The sequence below is a fragment of the Neurospora hispaniola genome, assembly GCF_033458365.1.
Source record: "Neurospora hispaniola strain FGSC 10403 chromosome Unknown B0T23scaffold_2, whole genome shotgun sequence".
NCBI lineage: Eukaryota > Fungi > Ascomycota > Sordariomycetes > Sordariales > Sordariaceae > Neurospora > Neurospora hispaniola.
The window spans coordinates 4,700,468-4,724,357 of record NW_026944407.1 but is presented as its reverse complement, the minus strand read 5'-3'; the positions used below and the strand labels follow the sequence as shown (position 1 = coordinate 4,724,357).

Here is a 23,890-nt window from a genome sequence, read left to right as displayed (position 1 = left end):
GGAAAAAAAAAAAAAAAAAAAAAAAAAAAAAAAAAAAAAAGAGTTAAAAATTGAGGTAGTGATGCTACTAAGTACCTGCACATGTCTACATCAAACCTATGATATATGCTACCATCCGCGGCAAAGGCCAGCCCGAGTAGGATGCTTCCAACCCAAAGTTTGTACATCCGCCCAAGACATTGTATAACTGACATATCCTTACTACTTACAGCACCATCGAGAAACAGCATCCGACATGTACTAATTAATGATGGTCAACAGGAGCGGTTGGCTAGGGCCGTATATCATCCATCGTCAACAATAGCGACTGATGAAAGTACATCGTTATTAAGTTCAGTTATTGAGGTTCGTGTTTAGAGTAAGTAGTTGGCCGATGTATGAAAGCTTTTATCACCTCAGCCCCTCCAGTTACGAACGAAACTACCCATAACCTGTCTGGTGTCATGTCGCTACCGATGTTTCAGTCACCAGTCACGGATAGATCAAGTATTGCAACAAGTGTTCATCCAGAACCATTTAATTACAATATGTACATGTTACAACATATTTCTGCCATCATCTTTCATTTCGTTTCTTTCTTTTTTTGTCTTCCTTTGTAACCTTCAGTACATTTACCTGCTAAGAGCAATATCGTCAATCCTGAGAATCATCTTCACCGTCTCCGCCGCCAGCTCGATGGCGCTTGTGCTGACCAACAATGGCTGCAAAACATTCTCCTTGGCGATATTCGGGTTGACACCACCGCTCTTGATGCTGACACCGGCATTCTTCTCGCCGTTCTCGTGCCTGTGGCGCAGGTCCGTCACCACCTTGATGCTGTTCAAGCCGGCGTTCTCCGCCAGCGTCGTCGGGATCACCTCCATGGCGTCCGCGAACGCCTTCCAGCAGATGGCCTCGGTGCCGCTCAGGGCGCGCGACTGCTTGGCCAGCTGCGAGGCGATCTCGATCTCGGCGGCACCGCCACCGGCAATGAGCGCCTTTTTCTTGACCAGGCAGCGGATGACGCAGAGGGCGTCGTGCAGGGAGCGCTCGGCCTCGTCGAGGATGAGGCTGTTGGCGCCGCGGACGACGACGGACACGGTCTTGCCGGCGGACTTGGTGCCCGTCACCTTGACCATGCGGGAACCGGAGGAGTTGACTTCCTCGACCAGGTCGGCGCTGCCGAGCTTGTCCTCGGTGAAGGAGTCGATGTCGGCGATGGGCTTGCAGCCGGTCGATTTGCAAATGAACTCAACTTCGTCGCGCTCGATGTCCTTGACGGCGAGGATGCCGAGGCGCTGGAGGAAGTGCAGGGACAGGTCGTTGACGGCGTCGCGGAGGATGGATTTCTGGATGAAGAGGACGTTGCACTTGGCTTTCTTGATCTTCTTGACCATGTTGAGGAGGTAGGTGCGCTCTTCCTTGACGATCTTGTCCATCTGGCGGTAGTCGTTTACGGAGATGGTGTTTTCCATCTGCAAGAGTGAGTTGTTAGTAAAGGGCAATATTTGGGCGATCAAGGGCCAGCAGGCAAGTTAGGTAGGTTATGGTCGCCAGAAAGGTATACGCACATCAGGCTTGGGAGGGCTGAGCTGGAACTGAATAAGACCGATCCTGGCCTTCTCCATCCGGACGGGACCACCAGCGCTCTTGATGACGGGCTGTGTAAGGACGAGACCATCAACCAGCTCGCTGTCCTCGATCGTACCGCCGACCTTCTTGATTATGCGGATGTTCTTAAGGTCGACATTCTCGGCGGTCTTGAGATCTATCGTCTTGGTGACTGCGTTGACGGCCATGGGGCCGAGGAGGTTGGAGTATTGTGACACGATCTTGGAGGAGAGCGAAGTGTTGGCGGCCTGGAGGAGCGAGGCGGTATCTGTGAGGGAGATGGGTTGCGACATGTCGTGGAGGACGTCTACGGCAGCGGCGGCGGCTCTTTGGAAAGCTTCGGAGATGACTGAGGGGTGGATGCCCTTGCCTAGTAGCCTGTCGGCGGCACCGAGCAAGCTACCGCAAAGGACGACGACCGAGGTTGTGCCATCACCGGCCTCGACATCTTGGGCGTGCGACAGCTGGACGAGCATCTTGGCTGTGGGGTGCATGACCGACATGCTCTTCAACATTGTGCTGCCGTCGTTGGTGATGATGGTCTCCCCCTTTCCAGTCATGATCATCTTGTCCATACCCCGCGGTCCCAGCGACGTTCTGACGGCATCGGCGACGGCTGGTGCATGTCTCTGTGTCAGCACCACAGACAACAACGACACAAGACGGAATTGCAAAATGTTGTAGGCATACCTCTGGCGGCGACAATGTTGGATGAGCGAACGGCGATGGGCTTCTCCTTGTCCTGTTTACATTGTGGGCTATCAGCAACTGGCTTGCCACAGAGCTTCACCCCTCCTCCTGGAGCTTTCGCACCGACTCCTATCGAGGGGTCAGGTTCCAAAAAGCGGGACGCACCCTGAAAGTCGCATTGCTCGCCGTCTGGGTAGCTGCCGGTGCGGTCGCCATGGTGCAAGCTTGTTTGATCTGGTATTTGGGATTATGGGAGATAGCAGACGGGAGGTCGGATGGGGATCAGAAACTGCCGGAAAGTCGAGTTGACAGTTTTGGGGAATCGGCTTGCGCTGGGTGCAGTGCAGTTGTTGTGTTGTAAGGCAGAGCTCTCCTCTTCTCCTTCTTTGCTGGTCTGGAATCAATGGGCCAAAAACACACACCGTTCCCCTCCGTACTACTTACCAATGTTTCCACTGCGGGACCGTAAAGTGAGTGCTGGCGCGGGCGCAAAGGTGGGCTGGCAGGTGGTAATTTTTTGTCGGCTGCTTTTTGCTGAGCGGTGGGCGGTGGAAAAGGTACCTGCGGCGCTGTAACTTACACGGTCTAACCGGATAGGGCTAGGTAGGTGCTGTCAAGGTGGCACCCACCCGTAGCTCCCTCGCCCGCAAGGCAGCGCATGGATTACGGCAACGACTGAGCTTCGACCCTCTCTGTCAGTGGGTGGCAGTTGGACCTTGACGAACCATCTCCATCCATCCATCCATCCATCACATCAAGCAATCAAACCAACCCGACACACCACATCAAACCCGCGTCGATATCTCTATAACCCCACGAACGACCCGACGCCAAACAAGGAATCTCTCGACCGGCGCCATCGCGACTTTATTTACCGACCCGATCCCTTCGATTACCCACCCTTCTTCGCCTTAGTTCAAACGGGAAAGCGTCATTCCCACCCGCCGTCATCATGGTATGCTTGCAGTCGCCCTACCAGAAGGTGCAACGCCACTTTGCACGACTGACACCGGGAATAGCCTTCTGCTACAGGTCAAAACTGGGAGAAGTACAGGAAAACGTTTGGCGACGATGAAGTCGAGGAGAAGAAGATCACTCCCCTCTCAGACGAGTATGTTGCCGCCCAAGAGAGCCCGCCCACCACCACCACCACCACAACGGACAAGTCGTCTAACCCCCGTCAAGGGATATCCAGGTCCTCAAGACATACGGCGCCGCGCCCTACGGTGCTGCCATCAAGAAGCTAGAACAGCAAATAAAGGAGAAGCAGCAGAGCGTGGATGAGAAGATTGGCGTCAAGGTATGCTAGTCTTGCGGTGGCTGCCCTACAAACCGCGAAGCGCATCTAGCTGACCAGTGATACTTTTGGTCTACAGGAATCAGATACCGGCCTTGCGCCCCCTCACCTTTGGGATGTGGCAGCCGACCGTCAGCGTATGTCAGAAGAGCAACCGCTTCAGGTAGCGCGGTGCACCAAGATCATCCCTGACGAGAAGGACGAATCGAAGAGCAAGTACGTCATCAACGTCAAGCAGATCGCCAAGTTTGTGGTCCAGCTGGGCGAGCGAGTCAGTCCGACAGATATCGAGGAAGGAATGCGCGTCGGCGTCGACAGAAACAAGTATCAGATTCTCCTTCCGCTGCCTCCCAAGATCGATGCGAGCGTTACCATGATGACGGTCGAGGAAAAGCCCGACGTCACATACGGCGATGTCGGTGGTTGCAAGGAACAGGTCGAGAAGCTACGCGAGGTCGTGGAGATGCCCCTCTTGTCGCCAGAGCGGTTCGTCAATCTCGGCATCGATCCCCCCAAGGGCGCCCTGCTATACGGACCTCCCGGTACCGGTAAGACGCTTTGCGCCCGTGCCGTTGCCAACAGGACAGACGCCACCTTCATCCGTGTCATTGGTTCCGAGCTGGTTCAAAAGTACGTCGGTGAGGGTGCCCGTATGGTCCGCGAGCTTTTCGAGATGGCCCGCACCAAGAAGGCCTGCATTATTTTCTTTGACGAAATTGATGCTATTGGTGGAGCCCGGTTCGATGACGGCGCGGGTGGTGACAACGAAGTTCAGCGTACCATGTTGGAGCTCATTACGCAGCTGGATGGTTTCGATGCCCGTGGCAACATCAAGGTCATGTTTGCTACTAACCGTCCCTCCACGCTGGATCCCGCCTTGATGCGTCCCGGACGTATCGACCGCAAGATTGAGTTCTCTCTCCCCGATCTCGAGGGTCGTGCCAACATTTTGCGCATCCACGCCAAGAGCATGTCGGTCGAGCGCGATATCCGATGGGAGCTCATTTCTCGCCTGTGCCCGAACGCGACGGGTGCTGAGTTGCGTAGTGTTTGCACGGAGGCGGGCATGTTCGCCATCCGTGCGCGCAGGAAGGTGGCGTCGGAGAAGGACTTCTTGAGTGCGGTGGACAAGGTCATCAAGGGCAACCTCAAGTTCAACTCTACTGCGGCCTATGCCCAGTACAACTAAACGGGAAGGAAGAAGCGCATCAATAGCGGAATGGGGAGTTTGGGGTTTTTGGTTCGTGTTGAAACCGGAAGTCTAGATGTGTAATAGATGATGAATCAAGATGCGGCTCGACATGGCACTCATAGCTGGGACTCGGGAGAGTTGGGCCGCCAGATCCCACACAGTAGACACAATGCATTAGGCTCTCCTGACAAGCGAAATGAACATACAGACGGAATGAATAGATATCATTCCTACTGTTGTTGATGAGTAATTTGACTTTGAAGCAATTGCGTACCTATGTGACAAAATGTGACAATGAAACTTCATGGCAGACATGGTGAGAATTGTGACGATGAGGTGTTGCGACTCCGCCGCCGTGGATATCCAGACTTCCAAAATGGGGAAACGGAACGGCTCCCGGGATACCCTTGGCAATGACACCATCCAAGCGAAGCGATAAGGCAAAAAGGCGGGTTACGTTGAACGATAAGGAAGCTGTCTGCTCCAGACGGGAGCTCAATCGTGTCGGGTGCCGCCATCGAGATACCGGAGCACGGAGACGGGAGGTCTTGGGGGCAAGTCATGCATGCAAAGGGGGAAAGGAAACAAATGGAAACCAAACGAAGGGGGAAAAGTTGCAAAAAAATTAGAAACCGTGGTCGCGCTGGGGGTCGAACCCAGGACCTATGCATAACTTCCAATGGCTTGGAGGTATCTAATTGCGTGTGTTAGTATGGGACAAACACTTTGGAGAAGGTATCTTCGGGGTCAAGACTCACAAGAGCATCGCGGTAACCACTCCGCTACGTGACCATTTCTGGTTTGTTGGTTGCCTACTTGTGCCGGGTGGTCAGCTTATAAGAGCAGGTGAGGGGTCTGCAGGTAGTTAGGGCATTGATAACCCTAACCCCCCTGAATCTCAGAGCTTCCTTAACTGATCTCAGCTGACAATGCGATGACGCATCACCTGATGATTTGCCCGCCGGCGTCCGCGACCCGCGTTTATCGGCCTCACTCACCTCAATCTCTCTGGTGGTTTCGAAACTTTTACAAGTAATATCACGACCCAAACAAACTTGGCGGTCCGTCTGCCACAGCTTTAGCATCTCTCCTGTTCCGGGAATATCTACCTACCTACATACACTGCCCGGTCATCGCGTGTGCATCACCGTCACAACATGGCATTTTACATGTCCACTCACCTACCTGACTCGGCCGCGCACGCGCGCACGTACGCACGACGCACACCACCACTGCCCCCCCTGCACTGGAGAACCTACCGGACGATGGCTCCTACAAGCAAAGTCTCCAAGAAGGACCATCGGTCTATCACAATCTTTCACCCCGCTAGGTCGTGGCGCCCTTCTGACCCATTGAGCCCTTTTAACCCACCACGTGCCCGCTGAGTATCTCTTACACCAGTATCGCATCATCACATCCCACCTCGCAAGTCCTTGCCAGGCTCCAGGCTCGTCAAGGCTAGGACAAGCCGTTGAAAGGTTTGGAAGCGATAAGCGGCCGACAGTCCCACTCCGCGACTCCCGTCCGCGGATCCCACTTTCTAGCTTCGTTGGTTCTCTGCCCCGGCCGTGCGTCTCAAGTGGGGAGGGGCCGAAGGCGGCGGCATTGCTCGGAGCTTTGACGGATCGATATCAGCTGCGCAAAGAGGTTCATCCGGTTTCTTTGCGCAAGCACGGCCGCGCGAATCAGGCCGCAGGTGCCCGCTGGTGAGGCTCGGCGCTTGGGAATTCTGTGCTGGTGACGTGACTGATACACTGAGACATTTGGCTTCCCAGGCGAGGGAGGCCAAGAGAGAGGAAGAAGGCTGTGTATACAAAGGGCGCTTTTGCTCATAAAACCGGCGGCCTTTTCCTCGCAGCTTTCTTATTTCGGTAAGTAGCGAGCATTTGCTGGCGGCCTTGGGAGTTCAGGTCTTTGAACATCTACATTCCTCGTAGAGAATACCTACCCACGCATATCCACATCTCCGGTCACCGGAATCCCTTTACCGGATGCGTGCTACCGTTTATCCTTCTATCCTACTACTTACTAGATAATCGCGCAAATTCAAGACGCATTAGCCTGGTGTTTCACCATTTCACCACCGACCCGAAAAAGCCTTGAGGAACACTGAAGCGGACAAAGTGAGGACCCTTGGTGAGCAAATCCCACCCAAGAACAGTCCACTGCCCCGTCCTGGTCCCCTGGCGTTGCCCCGTTCCTAGCCCATCACAGCCCGTCCGTACCTTGCAGCAGAGCCGGGGTTGTGGAAGACGACCAGGAACAAGCGGGTCATTCGAAGGCGCACTAAAAGTCCACCGCACCACTCACCCGCATTGTTGGGGGTTCCCTTCAGTTGGATGCCTGTTGACCCTTCCCGTCCCACACCAGCGAGGCGCAAATCCTATCTTTTCCCATCTTCATTTTTTTTCTTCGCCTTCCCAGGTTCCGCGGTCCCGGGTTCGCTTCGTTCTTGGCCTCAAGAGGGAACGTACTACACTGCCGATACCCCCTTTTCACATCGAGTGGTGCCGGTCGTTTCTCCTCGTCCTCTCGCTTCACCTCCCGCCTGTCACTTCTCACGGTCCACACTGCTACCGTTACTGCGTCGCGTCTCTGTGGTTTCAATTCTAATCTGAGACGACCACTCAGTGCGACAACCTCCCCGACCTGTGCGACCGTCTTGTCCAACCCGACGACACGCCTAGAACGGCCAGAAGGGTTCAGTCTGATACTGTACTGTCGCCCTGCCCAATTGTTTCGGGATTTTGGTCCAGGTTGGATTTGGATTGCTCCTTCACCCGCTCGCCGCTCGCGCTTAGCGACAGACGACAGACGACTTCGCTTTCGACTTCGCCATCTTCGAACGGACGAACGACGCATTCAGACAGTATCGGTATACGGTAGACGACACATTCTTTCAACAATATCCATTGTTCTACACGCAAGCGCGCTGTTCACTCTTTTCAGCCTTACACACCTGTCACGATCTTTTCTCTTGGTTATATCGTCGACAACGATTCATCGAATTCTCAGATACTCGCACGCTATATGACGAACTTGGACGAAATTTGGTCAAGAAAAACGAAAACAATGAGAGACTAGAGGCGATTGGACTCGAATAATTTTTCATCGATACCCAAATCATACCGATAGGACAGGTCGTCAATCACTCCGGCCTGTCCAAGGTCCGCACCCACGAGCGGACAATATATATATAACATTCTAGAAATACAAAATAAGACGACAAAATGCCTGCGATAGACGTGGCCATGAGGAGGAGTGTCCAAGGGGGGATTGCGGATGGATTTGTCAACTTACTGGTGCGCAGTGTGCAACAACCGCTCGAACAAAGAGATGTCATCCAGGATTTCAACAATGTCAAGACGGCGTTTTCAAGTTGGGACAATTGTATGAAGGTTGCTTACTGCAAGTACGTCATCTCGAACCTTGTTCCCTGGCAAATGTGTCGCTGCCGCCGAAATGACACGGGCTGACCTTCTTCTCACAGATGGACTGCCATCGGGCTCATGATCTTTGCCGGTGTCATCATCTTTTCGGTTTGTTGGTGCATAGGTCGCTGTCTCTGCTGTGGTGTCTCCTGCTGTTGCGAGTGCTTCCGATGCCTCCAATGCTGCGGAAACTGCTGCGGTTGTTGCGATCCTCCCGGGGCTCGCAAACATAAGTACCTTGATGCGCCCTACGTTCCACCCGATCAGGGCTACAAGGCTCCGGAGCCGATGGATCATGGCTTCGGAAGCCGTCCGGCACCCACGTTTACTCCCCAGGCATCTGAACCCCAGTATGCTGAGTTTGAAGTCAATAAGAAGAGGCAGACGATGGGCGATTCGCTGCCTGCTATGCCAGAGTGGGAGGGCGCAGGGAACAAGAAGGTGATGGTGGAAGAGGAGGCTGTGGAGCTGGATCAGTTGAAGAAGCCGGAGGAGAAGACTGTCCAGAGCGCCGGTGCCGATGCCAGTGCCGGGGCTGCGGTCATGTCCGGCGCGGCCGCTACTATTCCGGCAGTAGCACCTGGACGAGGAACAACACCACGACCTAGTCCACCTCCAGGGGGCCAGCAGGGTCCCTACGGAGGTCCGGCCGGTAACAACGGCTTCTACGGAAACAATAACGGTTACGGCCAGAACACACAGGGGTATAACCAAGCATCCCTGACTTCTCCTTACGGCCAGTCTTCATCCCCATCACCATACGGAATGGCCGCTTCCGCCATGGGCCCCGCTGCCGTAGGAAACGTGGGGTATAATGCCCCTGGTGGTGGTTACGGCAACCAACAACAAGGTGCCTATGGCCGTTACGGCGAGCCCACACGAAACAACACCTACGATACCGCACGAAGCAACACTTACGATTCCTACGGCGCCAGCACCAATAGCCCTGCCTCTCCTTACGACACCTCACCCTACGATAACTACGATTCCGGCAACCAAGGGGGCTACGGCAGTTCTCAGCAACAACCCTACGGCATGGCCGCCGGTGGCGTAGCAGCGGGTATGGGGATGGCAGCTGGAAGTATGGGACCTAACCGCGTCCGCTCCCCACCCGCCGCAGCAATGAACTCAATACCCTATCCTCCAAACCCCATGACCCGCCGGTCGCCAGCTCCCAAGCAACCATTGAACGGTCTCGGGTACGGAGGACCCAGCAGTAATCAGGCGTACGAAATGCCAGGCGATGATTCCTTCCTCGGTGGACCTCGACACCAATCTCCCGCTCCTCAATCAACCGGAGTCACAGGGGGCGGGTATGACAGCCTCGGTGGGCCTAGACACCAATCTCCCGCTCCTCAATCAACAACGGGAGTCACAGGGGGCGGGTATGACAGCCTCGGTGGGCCTAGACACCAATCTCCCCCTCCTCAATCAACAACGGGAGTCACAGGGGGCAGGTATGACGGCTTTTCAAACCAGCCATACTCCCAGGGCAGCACCCAGCAACAGAGGCAAAACACCTTTGGCGGAAACAACAGTTACGGAGGGGGGAACAACGCAGCTAGTTACGGCGATATGATGCGCTCCACACCCTCCCCAGCGCCGACGGGGCCGTTGCCCAAGCCTCCGGTGAGGAATAATACTATGGGAGGTCAGAGTACTTTGGGAGGTACCAATGGTGGTAGTCCTGCTGCTGCTACTGGAGGGTTTGATTTTAGTAGTGGGGGGTATTCCAGGCCGAGCCCAACCATGGGACAGCAGCAAGGAGGAAGTATGGGAGGGCAGAATGAGGGGGGAGGAGCGGCGGCGTATCCGGGGTATAAACCTTACTCGCCCGCGGGTGGAGGCCCGGGAGGAGGAGGAGGAGGAGCAGCAGCGGGAGGGGGGGCGTACAGAGCATGGTGAAATGGCAGCGACGTGGAGGCGAAAGTGAAAAGAGTAAATGATTAACGGGAAAAAGCATGGGGTTGCGGCGTTCTTCTTCTTTTTCTTCTTCATGTTTTGGTTAGATACCAGGATCTTTTTGGTCAGTGTGGTTGGTTGGTTCTCGATGTCAGGACCACCTACCTACTCCGCGTCATGACCTTGAATTCAGAGAGCACTTGCCAGTGCAGGGACATGTCTTCGTGTTGGATTCTTACTATCGTTCATCCATATTTTGTATACTTGGGGTCAAATGGTGAGGAAGGATAGGCGGCATTGCGTTGGTACCAGGATAGGAAATATAGGGTGCTTGGGAGAGGCTTGGAAGAGGCTTGGAGGAGGCTTGAATGATACCTGATTCCTGTTGTTGTTCAATTTGTTGTGGTTCGTTGGATGGTGATACCCCAAAAAGTCTATGTTGAACCTTTACTCACTACAGTATCACCTGTATGGTGTGTCCCTTGCATATCCTGAATGACTAGGCAGGCAGTTTCAACCACTCTTCTCAAGATATAAGCCTTGGACAATTTTTCTAAAATGACTTGTTTCTCTGTTCTTTGACCCATTGAGTTCCACATCAACGGTCGGCATTTTTAGGAAGAAAAAAGGGGTTTCCTTATGCTCAGCCGAGCAGTTTGTTTTCCAACTTTCCGTTGTGCTCTGCTTGTACATACATACATACCTAGGTAGCATCCGTTGACCTTTACCAGGCAGTCAGATACCTAGACAGCAGACCCCGAGGGATCGTCACTTAGGACACGACTCGTTGAGACTTCTAGTCCTTAATCGGCCTGTAGTACAATAGTCTTGCTGACTATGGTGTGCTTATCTCACCCCAAACTCGTCACTCAGACTTACTCTACTCACCAGTCGACTAACACTCGGTTTCGGACTTGTTTATCGCTCTCGCCTTCCATGTACCCCCGGCAAACCAGCTGTGTTACTGGTTCGATGGAAACTCTGTGCGAACATGAACCTTGCAACCTACCCGGGAGAAGCCAATGCGAGGATTAGAAATGAGTGAGTTACTTGCTTCAGACTGTAGAGGCAGTGACTTTTCAACAGGACGGAAAACCATGTCGGAGCGGTCGGGGTGGTCGGAGTTTTCGGAATAGAAAGACAGGATTAGGCTGACTGGTTGCCCGCCTACCTAGGTAGGTAGGTAGGTAGCTTCCAACTCTGCTGACTGATGCTCGAAACATCATACCTCTTTCTACATACCTTGGTAAATCAAACTCATCCATCCCAAAGCCATTCCCGAGGCCTACCTATCCAAGGCATACCACCGTACAAGGCATATTCCAAGGCATAGGTAGGTAGTATATAATCGTACAGGTGAACGAAACCCGCATTGCGTAGGTAGAAACTCGCCAGATTGGCAAAAAGACTAGGTAGGTAGGTAGGTACCTCTAGGTATAAAATCCCTCTTTGAGCGCCCGACAGTAGGTAAGTAGGTAGGTAAGCACAGGAGGCAGCAGGCAGCATACAGAATAGAAGGTGCTCTTGCTGGGCCAGTTTTGACAAGTGCAATTGATTGAAAAAGGCCAATTAACCGACCATTGAAACCAAGTCTTTTGTTTTGCTCTCCGCGAAGGATGTATGCACACATGCAGTGTCTGTTGATTGGACAGGCGAGCATCAAGTTACTTAAGGTACCTAATGAGGTATGTAGGTAGGTAGATTTTCTGGCATCTGTCTGAGTTTTTTTTTCAAGGGGTTGATGAATAGGTAGTCGTCATACCGGTAGAGGTACCTATGGGACTGATTCAATCCACCAAATAATTTTCTTTGTGAGGGAAACCTCCCGGTTTTGGTTCAGCGGTTGCGGTTGCGGGTACGGCACATTAGATGTGATTGTCACACCTTCTCTCAAACCCCAAAGCTTACAAGCGCGGGGACACAAGCACACCCTCATTCAGTTTCTACTAGTAAATAGTTAAAAGCATCAAAGAGGCGTAGTTAGATTAACGCATCTGAGAGCGGCAGCAGGATCAGAAGGAGGCTGAGTTAGATCCTGAGGTTGTGTGTGTGTGTGTGTGTGTCCCGGCGGCTGTACCTCCTTTCCACGCCGTAGGTAATGTAGTTGTAAGGCGAAGCATCACATGCATCATTGAAAAGCACGAGTTGAAAGTTTAAGTCACCCGTTTTGGACTTGCACACCACACCACCACTTTTGGCCCATTTTGTTCTAGGGCGAGGATGGGGAGGAGGCGGTTCCATCCCCTCGGGTATGCAGTGGGCCTATGTATGTAGTGTAGATGCAGCGTAGTAGTACCCATTATAGAGTTTTCTTCGAGGTTTCAGTGGGTTGGATGCATGCGTGTTACACGTGGTTGGCTGATGGTTACCTACCTAGAGGTAGTCTGTTGGTTGTCTGGCTGTGATTCCCCGTGCAGACAGGCGTCTTGAGGTGTGTGTGTGTTGGCTCCCGACGAATCTTCGGCTCCAGACGGGATGTGAATATGTGAAAATGTAATTTCCTCAGAGGAAACAACAGAAGCCGAAGGATCAAGAAGTAACCAATGGGCCTGCTGCCGAAAATAGATGTACATACGCTAGAGGTATGTACCTCGATGCCCCTGAGGGCACAATGAGGCGTTTCTTTAGGTAGCTTCCGTTCCTTCAGGCAGTTCTAGCGTCGCCGTAAAAAAAGAAAAGCGCATTGCCGGGATATTAGCGAGGTGGATCTCTTCCTTTTCCTTGGGAGAATGAATATCGATCGACTGATTGATGTGGCCACCCATGGAGTCGAAGTGAGGCCCGAAGACACGGGGGTTCACCAGTGTCTCGGGGAGCAATCTGGAGGTTGTTGGGTTTGCACGATTGGGGAATCAAATGCTGTCGTTACCAGGCGGACCCACGGAACGAGATATTGCGTAAAATGTCGTTTGAAAAGCGGGATTGTATACACGTACACGTACACTACTGTACAGCTCTCTTCCCGCCATGTGCGTGAATTGGTTGGTTGACTCTCAAGTACGTCGATATGCACTCAGGGCTCCTCTTTGTTCTTGTGTTTGACGTGGCAGACGCGCGTAGCAGTGGCAGTGCTTCGGAATGTGGTGTACCTTTTCAGCCTTCCCCGGATGTTGTGGATGACGTCGGAAAGGGCCGCAATGGAGAGGATTCATCATTTTGGCGGAGAATATCAGGGTTATCCCTACTCCTGGTGGAGCAGGGGAGGCCAGTCCATAGGTAATTTCGTACCTATATTCCTTGTTGCGCAATCAAGGGAATCCAAGAGCCTTATTGAACATACGGTGAACAAGAGGATGGACACTATGACCGGAAAGAGGTCAAAATATGTGAGGGAAAATAAGAACTTGGAAGTGGGAAAAAGCAACAAGGACAAAGTCGCATTCCGTCTGTTGGCAACTAACGGTAAACTGCAAAGTGACAAAACAACAGCGGGTGACAACCCAAGAGTTTACCCCCTGTATCCACGCAACCATGCGCCCACCATCCCTAACCCCTCCTCCAAACCTGGAAAGGCACCCCAAGGGCCCAGCGGAGCCTCCATCTTCGGCATGTAAGGAAAGGTAGGTACCTACCTTGACCCCGCCATTATCGATAGGTAGACGAGCATGAGGCTGATGGAAAGTGCCCTCTCTGGACCCTCATGGTACCTTGGTTTCAAGAGCTGAACCCCTTTCTCTGGAGGGAGAAGTCGTCAAACACTCAAAGGATCCGATGAGGCAGCGAGTGTGTCAAAGGACCCAGAGTGGCTTTATGGATACGGCATCCTGTGTCACCGACGAGGACATGCGAGGCCACCATGGGAATCCTCAAGGACCCAAGAAGGGAAAAGCCACGCGGGACACTGCGTCACGGTGGAACACTCGCTGAGTAGACCTTCAAGTTAAAGTGGTTGATGACCAGAATATCAAACCATAGTCCAGGCCGATCGCGCCCCATTGGAGCAGCTGGACATGTTGGTCGTCCTGAAACAAATTCCATGTTGTCCCCCGTTGGCAACCCTTCCTTCACTCGAGTGTGTCCCGCCCTACTGCTGATGTACGACCATCGATATTAGCCATCCTCCTTCTTCCCAGAAAGCTTGAGGCGAATCCTCCGAATTCCGATTCACCAGAAACACCACGACAGCGACTTCGCTCCACCAACATGGCGTATTACCCGATCCACTTTGAACCGCATTGTGGTTCTCGGTAACGCAGCACCCCGACGACTCTACCGCCAGGTGGTGCCCCCGTTTGTGCCGGGCCCCTGGCAATAAGGGGTGGGAGATTCTTTACTGGAATGAATAGTGCGTATAAGGTCGGGCAACAGCGCCCTTTTTTTTTCGACGGGAAAAAGATGGGAAGCAGAACTTTTGATGCTCCCGTCTACCGCCGCAATACTACTACCGAACGCCTGTGTCGCCGGTGTTGCTCGACATGGCCTCCACGAGTGTCGACGCCGGTTCAGTCCGGCGCAAGCCCCTCCCCCGAAGGAGCACCCCCTCGCAACACCTCTCCTCATCTCTTCGTCACAATACTTTATCAGGAAGTGAAAAGGGGATACAGGAGCCCAGCGTGGTTCAGCTACCACCTACACCAGACTCCGAGACCACTCCAGACACGGACCGAGAAAGTGGAATACAAGACGTCGACCAGGGACCCCCGGCGTCCAAAAAGCAACGACGCAAGTCCCGCCTTTCGATGCTGATTCCATCCTTTTTCTTTTCACCAGACGCCGCAGATCAGCAGGGTACTACTGGGCTAAAAGGTACCACAGGAGCCCGGAAGCAACAACGGCCAGTACTAACTGCCAGCCCGGCCCCTGCCGCCAATTACGCCAATCCAGAGGCGCAGCAAGCAGCCAGTGTCAGCGACGTCCATAATAAGAACATGATAATATATCACAACTTGAACCCGGCCGCCAACTATTCGTCACCCGAAGGATTGTTGTTGGGCAGGAATAATAATCCTACTACTAATAGCTCGTCCCCTCCTTTGTCGTCTTTACAATCAGGTGTGTTCGTTGTTGTTCGACACCATCTTGCCCTCTTTCATACCCTAACTAACCATTCATTACATTACCTTACCTAAGCGTCGACCATGCCCCTAAAACAGACAAACCTCGGCCCCCCCGCAGCAAGGCCCAGCAACGGGGCCCGCAGTGTCTCCGTCGAAGGTCCCCCGCCGGGAGCTGCCATTCCACCCAACCGTCTCCAGAAACAATCACCGAATCAACAACAACCACCGTCCGGCAGCAGCTCACCAACATCCCCTACAGGCAGCCACTCGCGCGGCCGCAGCACTTCCAGCCAACCTTCAGCAACACATAACCGCACTCTCTCAGCAGAACCCCCGCGCATCGTTTCCACTTCGGCTGACTCGAGGCCAACATCAACCCATTCCAACGGCAGCGATGACGGCAGCAGTCCGACCGCACAAAAGCACAAGCAGAGGAGGAGTTGGTTCGGAGGCCGATCAGGCTCCAATCCGGCGGCCAACAAGGGAGACAGCAATGCGGCCTGGATTGTTGCGCCAGACAGCAAGGCCGAATACAGCACGGCGAACCTCCTGAATGGCGACAAGGTATGACGTGCCTCTCTCTCCCTAGGTTACATCCGTCGGGCATCCGTACTCACTCACCTTACCCTTCTACCTATACAGGTCCCCGAACTATGGAACGAATCTGGAAACCTGTTCATCTACCTCCATCCTCCCACCAGTGGCCGCGGCCCATCCTTCAAAGTCCATGATTACCTCGTCAGCTCCTCGCAACTATTGCTGTCCGAGATTGCCGGCTTCAACAACCCCCGCAAAGCTAGTGCCGGCGGCAGCCTTCTTACCGTCGACGATGCGGCCAACAGGCGACCAGTACCATCGCCATCAGCCTGCGGCGCCAGCCCGACTGACGGACATCTGTACCTCCCACTCGAGAATACGAATCTGGACAGCCTCGTTGCAGCAAGGAATTTGTTTGCTCTATTGACCAGCCAGCCCATCATTGCCACACACACGTATCCGACCTTGTTTGCGGCACTCCTTCAAGTGGCTGCCCTGCTCAAGTACTTGGGCTTCAGAAACCATGATGGATCAACGTTTGGTGAACAGGTCGATGCCGCCTTCAACTCTTTCTTGGACCAGTTTGGCGTTTCGGATGTGAGAGGCAGCCGCGAGAAGACCATCCAGGCCATCATCTTGGGTGAGCATATGCGGTCATGGACGCTCTACAACGAAGCCTTCACCCACGCCGTGGGCAAGTACGAGTCCATTCAGCATCTCAACCTACCCGTCTACAAGAGTATCTCGGTCAGCACCAGGAACAGGCTTGAGCGCGCCTATCTGGATCTCACTAACAGACAGGCCAACGCCAACCTTCGTCTCGAAAACTTCGAGTTCCCTTCCCTGTTTGCTGGCATTGGCAGCTCGACATCCAGTGAGGAGGCCAAGCACTTGAACTTCAAGGAATGGCAAAAGTCCTTCGCCAAGATGCGCACCTTTGTTCTTGGCTACTACAGGGACTCGTTCGGCAGCTGGCCACCCAAGGCGCGAAGCAAGAAGAACCACTTTTCCCAGAGTGGTCTCAACCGCCAATGCCTCAAGATGCTTTACTCCGACTGCTGTGCTCTGTACGACCTGCTCGTCGACCGCGAATCCATCACTCCCCGTGTTATCGACCAAAAGTTCGACGACGGTGTTGCGGAAGCCGAGGCCGAGAGGGAAAAGGCCAAGAATGCTGGCGAGTTCGAGTACGAACTCTTCCTAATGCGCTCCGCCCTGCGCGCCATGCTCAGCGAGTTTGACCACTCCTCTCCACCCGTCCTGCCGCCCATCCCCTTCGACTGCCCCAAGATCCCCTCCATGACCGCCATCCACGAGAACTACCGCGAACTGGACGCCAAGAAGCGGGCCAAGCTCGACCGCAAGCTGGCCTCCAACGAGATGCTGCTCATGCTCATCAAGTCACGCAACATGGACATCGACTCAATACAGCTCCCCATCCTCCAAGCCTTCAAGGAGTTCGAGTACAAGGAGGCCAAGGGTGTCAACCCTTCCGACATCGCCAACCAGCGCGTCGGCTACTGGCTTTTCCTTTACGTCGTTCTGCAGTCCCTGCCTATGCTCGTCGTCGACGCCCCCCGGCTTCACTGGACCGAAGGAGTCGAATACTTCCTCTGCGAAGCTCCCCAGGGCAACCCGCCGTGGATGGAAGATGCCGGCGAAGTCCGAAAAATGTGGTATCAGACCAACAACGGTCAAGGCATCGTAGAGCTGTCAGCGGACGTGGTCATGTTCTCCGTCGAAGGTATCTACATGCGCTCGCACTGCTGGCTGGCAGCCAAGGAATGGGAGGCCGCTCTCCTCCCCGCCTCTGCCGCCGCCGCCGCCATTAACCAGCCACTCGAAGCCGCCGCCGCCGCCTTGGGCGAGGAAATCACCCCCCTGGAACCACCCCGCCCGGTATTCCAAGACAACGACTCCTTCGCCTCGGGCCACCAACGTTCCGGCTCAAGATCACAAAGCAGCTACGGAGGTGGCACTCCCGGTTCCGAACCCGCTTCCCCTCACTTCCGTCCACGGACGGGATCAACAATTAGTCGCGGGGTCTCAACCTATAGGTCTAGCATCGCCATAGGCCTCGAGCCGCTCGACTTTAGCCAATTCGGCCCCAACGGCCCCTCGTCTCAGCAAGAAGCCGAATTCATGCAATCTCTGGCTCCTGGCGGTGACCGTAGCTCCCGCGTCGTTTCTACTCCCGCCAACATCCCCTCCGGAGGTGGTGGTGGTCGTCCCGACTCGTCCAACTCCACGGCCGCCCATGGCCACCGCGCGAGTTCGGTCGGCAGCGCGCAGACTCTTGCCGCGCTGGGTAATCTGAGCGTTGGTGAGGGTCAGGGGAGGTCCAGCGCACCGCCCTCGGCGTACAGAGATCCTTCTAGGGGTTCAATTAGTCAACAGGTGCAGCAGCAGCAGCAGCAGCAGCAGTATCCGAGCCCGAGTGTCAGTCCAAGTCCATTGGGCAGAGGAGAGTCGCCGCCGAGGCAGTCACCTACTAGACAGGTGGCGCAACCGGCGGCGCCGGCGCCCAGTAATGGGGGGAGCACATTTGATGATATCTTGAAGGGGATGGGGGGACAGGAGAAAAAGAAGAAGAAGGGCTTGTTTTTCTGAGTTAGCGTGCAGTTTTTTTTTCTTTTCTAAAGGGCAAGCAAGCGGTTGGGTTGAAGTTAAACCAGGATAAACACAGAGAGCGTGTTGACACTTTGCTTTTGGTTGAGCGCTCGTCGGTAATGGGTGGAAGAAAGTTGGGGGAAAAGGGGGAAAATGAGGAAGTAAAGGGATGGATATACCATTTTACTAGTTTAGTATGTTGCGACTAGTATAAACTTACGCTAGAACGACTTTGTAATCAGTGAAAAGAATAGTTTCTTCACGGTCACTTACTTTACTTGCATAAAATACATACATTTGTATTAGTTTTCGTACTTGTACACGGTTTTGGAAACCTCGTTATAGAAGCATGCATAGTGGCTTGGGAAAGAAAAAAAAAAAAAAGAAAATTGACGTCAAGGAGGTAGTAGTATCAACAACATCGAATCCGTGCATGTCAAGAAAACCTACTGTTTGGAGTTGTGTCAAATATGCCTTGATATATTCCGTCCCCTTCGTGGCGTTGTCTGTTCTTGATCAAATGAACATCTGTAGAAGCCATCATTGTTAGTTCCACACTCACTTTGTTGACTTGTCAACTTTTTTTCTTTCAATTCTCTTGAAGTCGGCACTCTACCAAACACTCATCCATCCATTTCACAATATTATCTTGTTGTATGTATCACAGTTTATCAATTGGGTACTTAGGCAGGTAACCTTCGGGGTCGGGCGTTGATGAATATTGATGATGTCTACATACTTATCCTCCTTGCTAGACGTCAATAGGTAGGTAGGTAGGTAGGTAGGTAGGTACTTTTCTGCTGGCTCGCCAACCGGTGCTCATCTCGGAAGTCTTGGTGAAGAAGAAAAGTGGAACAATAAATCTGTGCCACACAAAAAGTCAATCGCTCTTTTTTTCTTTCTCATTATCATCATCATAGATAGCCCTCATGTTTTATAAAACACATAAGCATAATACACACAATGAACCTCATCGCTTGCCATAGCCATCCGTCCATCCTTTTGAGACCATTCGTTCGATCGTTCAGCTTTTTCACCGATCGTTATCATTCCGAACCCAAACTTCCTCATTATACCCGGATTGGTGGGGGTCAACCATAGCTCAGCGAGCAACACTCTCCCGTAACCCCTTGGTTCTTAGCGTCAATTTGGTTGATCCCTCATCAAATGGGAGCTGCTGGGCCAAAGGTGAGCGGGACAGCGGGGACCTAGCACCTGCCGTCCCGTTCCCGTTGCCGTAATGGTAGCCGATAGTTAAACCACCACCACCACCACCACCTCCTCCTCCTCCTCCTCCTCCCATTGTCGTCCTCCGCGTCGTTCGGGGGCTGATGATGGTGGCAGCATCGCTGTCTGTGCTTCCCCTTCTACTCCTACTACTATTCCTACTCGCGCTGTCGTCGTTGTGGTCCCTGTTACTGATTCTTTCGTCACCACCAGCTTGACTACCATTGGTACTCCCATCAAGACTCCCATCCACATCATCATCAAACTTCATCCCCATCCCCACCACTTTCCCCCTGATTCTCCCCAACCACAACCCCCTTACCCCTCCCCTTTTGCGCTCGGGAACCTCGTCCTTCCCTGCACTACAGACCATCAACAACCACTGTAGATTCGGCAACGTGTGGCGTATGTCCACGACTTTGAGGCCTTGGCTCCAGCAGAGGACTTCGATGTCTCTATTAAGCAAAAACCAGGCGTATTCGAAGCGGTATTGGGCTGTGCTGCCTCCCTTGGGTAGGAAGAGGGGGAATTCCCTGCTAGGATCTGTTTCTTCTCCCAATCCAGAGGATGGGGAGTTGTTGGATGAAGATGCGGAGCGGGAAGACTGGGAGGCGTGAGAGGAAAAGGAAGAGGCGTTGGGGTTCATGGGAAAATTGGAAATGTCGTCGCGGATGGTGGAGCGAGAACCGTGCCATTTTATCGGGTAGGGCAGCGGCACGGAGAGGTATAGTTGGAGGTGGTGCACCAAGAGGGCGACAAGACCGAGGGAGGCGGATAGGCTTTCCTCGTGGGGGTATTTTTCTTTGGGGATGCATGATAGGCTGCTGCTGCCGTGAGGAGAAGAGACGAAGCAGTGCGCGGTGGTGGTGGTTGGGTCCAGTACCGTGTTGGCGAGCGGGAGAGAGCAGATTTGGAAGGATAGGGGGTCATGCTCTTTCTGCGCTTTCGGGTCTGTTGGAGGAGGAATCGGTTGGATGCGGTAGATGGTCAACAGGTCCTCGCAGATGCGTCGGCGTTGACCGCGGATTTGGTCGCGGACGGAGGAGAGGAGGGCCTTGGACTGTGCGAGCGGTTCGCCTGCTGCGTGATGGACGTCTTCTTCTGCTTTGCGCTGGACGGCCAAGCCGGATTCTATGGCGGCTTTGCGGGCGGCGATGGAGGCGCGCAGGTCGTCGTTGTGCTTCTTTGCGGCGGCCACGATGCGCTTTTGGGCCGAAAGGTACTTGGAGGCTAGCTTGACTTGCTCTTCGGCTTCGGCGAGGGTCCCCACGCCCTTTTGTTTGTCCTCTTCCTGGGCGAGGAGGTCGTTGATTTGGGCGGCAAGGGCGTCACGGGTTGCGAGAGCGTCTTGAATCGAGTTGTTGAGGGTGGCGAGGCGCATAAGGACATTGTAGGAGGAGGTTGGTAAAGGGGGAACCTCCTTCTTGGGTGGTGGGTATTTGTTGGAGACGTCAAGGGAGTAGATGCCGTCTACCATGTGGAAGACCAGGCTGTTGGGTGGGAAGTTGACGTTCTGAAGGGTGCCGAGCCAGTTGAGGGTGCGGAGGTCGACTTCGTCTTGGAGGAGGAGACTCCATTGGTCCTGTCGGTTGGTCCATATTCGGACTGTTACTTGGGGAGATCGAGTTATGGTCGAGTCCAGGTCGGCAAGCTCGAATAGACGGAAGTTGAAGTTCTGATTGAAGGTGCTTAGCGTGGGTCATGTCTGAGAGGTCATCATGATAAGCGCACCGTAGCTCGTTCAGCAATCTCGCTGATGTATATGGGATCTTCCAGACCGTCTACGTGAAGGGTGAAAAAGGCATCGGCAAGCTTGCTGGCAAAAGTATCTTGGAAGCTCCTTTGTCGTGTGGCGGGGTCGGCGTTGGCCAAGTGGGTGCTGCGGCGTCGGACAGCGGGTGGGCGGAGGTCCTCTGATGATAGCGTATGGTGTAGGTCTGGCCTCTCGCGTAAGGCCTCGAGCTTACCAGCTGTCTTGTTAAGAGCAGCGTCGTCAATGGTCCGTCCGTGTTGGCGAGTGAAGGCGAGGTTCCTCAGATAGATGCCGCGTAGATGGCGTAGCTTGCGGTTCTGCGGCAGCAACAATGGGCGAGTCGATTCCGTCGACATGGTATCATTTCATTGCGGTGTGTGTGTGTGTGTGTGTGTGTATATGTATGGTCTGACCGAGTGTAAAGCTTGCCCAAGCTGTCGCGATGAATGAGTATTACCGAAGCTTCAAATTGTTATGTTTTGATATATGGACTACAATTCTGAGAAAGTCGAAACTTGGAGAGCTCTTGGTTGTGTTCCCGTCCTCTGATGACATACGCGCAATGGGGTCGATTGGGGGGTTGCAGTCTTGGCACTACTACCCTGCACTGTCAGCAGAAAAGGTCCACAGAAGGAGGGTGTGGTCCGTGCGCCAATGCTACGCTTTCTTGTACACTAAATAAGGGCAGTCCAGTCGGATTCACATGGTTAGGTTGTTGGGCAGAATCAGTCACATTGTATCATTAGAGTGTAAACAAATTGGTATCCAAACAACCATCAAAATCATCGCCACGTCCAACACTACAGCACTCTCATTCAGCCACTACCGATATGCCGATGGGGGATGATACGGCGCAGGTGGTGCCGTCAGCTCGGACTCCCCATCACTGCGGAATGGATCAACCGGCGGTGGCGGCTGTCGTCTCGTCGGTCCCCGGTGCCAGCCCGGAATCTCCTCGTTCCTGAAGTCCGCCGTGCTGGGCCCCACATCCTTCATGCCATACATGCGATCAAACTCTTCCTCCTCTATCTGTTGCTTCCGTCGCCTCCAAGCGCAGATGAAGATGATGGCAACAATGGCCACGGCCAGGACGCCGCCTGCTACCGCCATGCCGACCTTGAATCCAGTCGAGAGGCTGACGGGTTTCACACCGTCTTCTTCTTTGTTGCTCTCAGAAGCTCCGTTCGGCTTGTCCGAACCTTGGGAACCCACGAGCACAACGCTCTGTGATGGGAACCCCACCCTGGAAGTCACGCCTGCTGGCGCGTCCCCTGCTGTGGCCAGTGTCGACATGGTGTCAACATCAACAGAGAGAGATACCGTCCCGGAAAACACCGTCTCGGTCGGTCTGTCGGAGCTTTGCCAGTTGATTTGAATCAACGGAGCATACAACATAAAGTCTTTGTCGTCTGATATCGTCATGGTGGCCAGATCAGCCGGGTCCGATCCGTCGCACGTCACGTACTCGACCTCTGTCGATGTGGCTGCCCTGACACATGTTTGGCCATTTTCAACACTGCTGCATTGATAGCCCCTTTACGTCGTCGAATGTCAGTACACCGCTAACCCGGAGGGCGGATCAGGGGCGGCCTACCTTGGACAGCATCCGACTGCCGTCTCTTTGGCGCCGGGCGCGAACTGAAAAGCAAAGTCCGACTTTGCACCACCGCCGCCTGTCGCCGAGCATGCCGTCGCATAGCCGGCTGGACAGTGCAGACCCGGCGAGTAATATCCCCATCCGTCCAGCGCCTTTGTCCTGGCTTCCGCTCCACTGGAAATTGGTGGCCAGCAGGACGTGTCGTCCACCGGACCGCCCTTGGAGCATGTCTGACCGAGCCAGCCCGAGGGGGCAACCTTTCCCCCCAATCCAAGGAACTTTCCTGTAACCGCAGCTACTGCCACCGTGCATGCTGGTGGTGGTGTGAATGTCGTCGTCAACGGACCAAGAACGGCGGTCGCCACGCTAAAGACGGTCGCAGTCGGCGTCATGGTGCTGGTGGCTGTGTTGTGCTTCACGATCCTGTCCGTCGCTCGCTTGTTCAAGTTGGCCTGCAACTTCCAAGTATACAATGATGCACGCTTCACAGGTTGAAATCTCCGAGACAAAAATTTCCTTCAGCGGACATCTTCTACTTGAACGGACCACGGCCACGGGCATGCAATTTCACGCAGCAACATCTTAATCTTTCCACACCCGGTTGCGCCCTTACCCACACTACCTACCCACATTCAGTTGTACAATATCTTGGTATGCAAGCGAAGAAACACTCATCCAATTGGCGTGGGAAAAACAAGCAAGCTGCGTTTCAGGTTCCCGGTAGGATATTCTCTTCATTTGGCTAGGGAGGGTTCAGCCGTTTGTACGTCCCACGAGAAAATGCTGGGATTATCGACATGTCTCCTGCCGATCTATGGATGCCGGGACGGAGAACGGCACTGGCGGCTCAGTGGTTGACAGTGCGCGCGCCCTTGGCAAGGCCAAGAAGCGTTTGTGACCGACGATCAGGATCCACGCTGCATTCCGTGGTCGGCATTTGCCCCAGGGCGCGGTAAACCTTTATCCCTGGCTTCATCCCTGGCGCCCCGTCCCTTAGCCTTCCATTCTCAACCGTCTCTTCCATCCTGGCGGTAAAAGGGGCGTTTTCCTTCGACGCTGGTTTGCGC

The 23,890-nt window shown here is 53.9% G+C and overlaps 7 protein-coding genes across 7 annotated transcripts; 4 read left to right on the top strand and 3 right to left on the bottom strand.

Moving 5' to 3' along the window:
- Positions 1–611: 611 nt before the first annotated feature.
- On the bottom strand, positions 612–2,496 carry B0T23DRAFT_426985 (chaperonin Cpn60/TCP-1 family; the record flags this gene model as incomplete). The annotated part of the gene is made up of 4 exons (XM_062840028.1): positions 612–1,454; positions 1,551–2,206; positions 2,281–2,332; positions 2,446–2,496. The coding sequence occupies 4 exons, from the start codon at positions 2,494–2,496 to the stop codon at positions 612–614; spliced, it is 1,602 nt and encodes a 533-aa protein (XP_062696194.1).
- A 736-nt stretch (positions 2,497–3,232) lies between these two features.
- B0T23DRAFT_452078 (putative 26S proteasome regulatory particle chain RPT1) lies at positions 3,233–5,037 on the top strand (the record flags this gene model as incomplete). The annotated part of the gene is made up of 4 exons (XM_062841134.1): positions 3,233–3,262; positions 3,300–3,391; positions 3,466–3,580; positions 3,657–5,037. The coding sequence occupies 4 exons, from the start codon at positions 3,233–3,235 to the stop codon at positions 4,764–4,766; spliced, it is 1,347 nt and encodes a 448-aa protein (XP_062696193.1). The 3' UTR covers positions 4,767–5,037.
- Positions 5,038–6,999: 1,962 nt separating this feature from the next.
- B0T23DRAFT_96598 (uncharacterized protein) lies at positions 7,000–7,815 on the bottom strand. The gene has a single exon (XM_062842061.1). It carries the CDS (start codon positions 7,629–7,631, stop codon positions 7,101–7,103), a length of 531 nt encoding a protein of 176 aa, XP_062696192.1. The 5' UTR covers positions 7,632–7,815; the 3' UTR covers positions 7,000–7,100.
- On the top strand, positions 7,816–10,360 carry B0T23DRAFT_96599 (uncharacterized protein). Its single transcript, XM_062842062.1, has 2 exons — positions 7,816–8,181; positions 8,260–10,360. The coding sequence occupies exons 1-2, from the start codon at positions 8,000–8,002 to the stop codon at positions 10,103–10,105; spliced, it is 2,028 nt and encodes a 675-aa protein (XP_062696191.1). The 5' UTR covers positions 7,816–7,999; the 3' UTR covers positions 10,106–10,360.
- A 2,513-nt stretch (positions 10,361–12,873) lies between these two features.
- Positions 12,874–14,357, top strand: B0T23DRAFT_438954 (uncharacterized protein; the record flags this gene model as incomplete). Its single annotated transcript, XM_062840677.1, has 4 exons — positions 12,874–13,318; positions 13,356–13,652; positions 14,018–14,114; positions 14,157–14,357. Exons 1-4 carry the CDS (start codon positions 13,110–13,112, stop codon positions 14,355–14,357), a joined length of 804 nt encoding a protein of 267 aa, XP_062696190.1. The 5' UTR covers positions 12,874–13,109.
- A 703-nt stretch (positions 14,358–15,060) lies between these two features.
- B0T23DRAFT_96579 (uncharacterized protein) lies at positions 15,061–18,537 on the top strand. The gene is made up of 2 exons (XM_062842060.1): positions 15,061–15,663; positions 15,742–18,537. Exons 1-2 carry the CDS (start codon positions 15,181–15,183, stop codon positions 18,244–18,246), a joined length of 2,988 nt encoding a protein of 995 aa, XP_062696189.1. The 5' UTR covers positions 15,061–15,180; the 3' UTR covers positions 18,247–18,537.
- Positions 18,538–19,348: 811 nt separating this feature from the next.
- Positions 19,349–23,215, bottom strand: B0T23DRAFT_402993 (UV radiation resistance protein and autophagy-related subunit 14-domain-containing protein; the record flags this gene model as incomplete). The annotated part of the gene is made up of 6 exons (XM_062838738.1): positions 19,349–21,055; positions 21,205–21,543; positions 21,722–21,820; position 21,900; positions 22,053–22,742; positions 22,821–23,215. The coding sequence occupies 6 exons, from the start codon at positions 23,213–23,215 to the stop codon at positions 19,349–19,351; spliced, it is 3,231 nt and encodes a 1,076-aa protein (XP_062696188.1).
- Between the last annotated feature and the right edge of the window lie 675 nt (positions 23,216–23,890).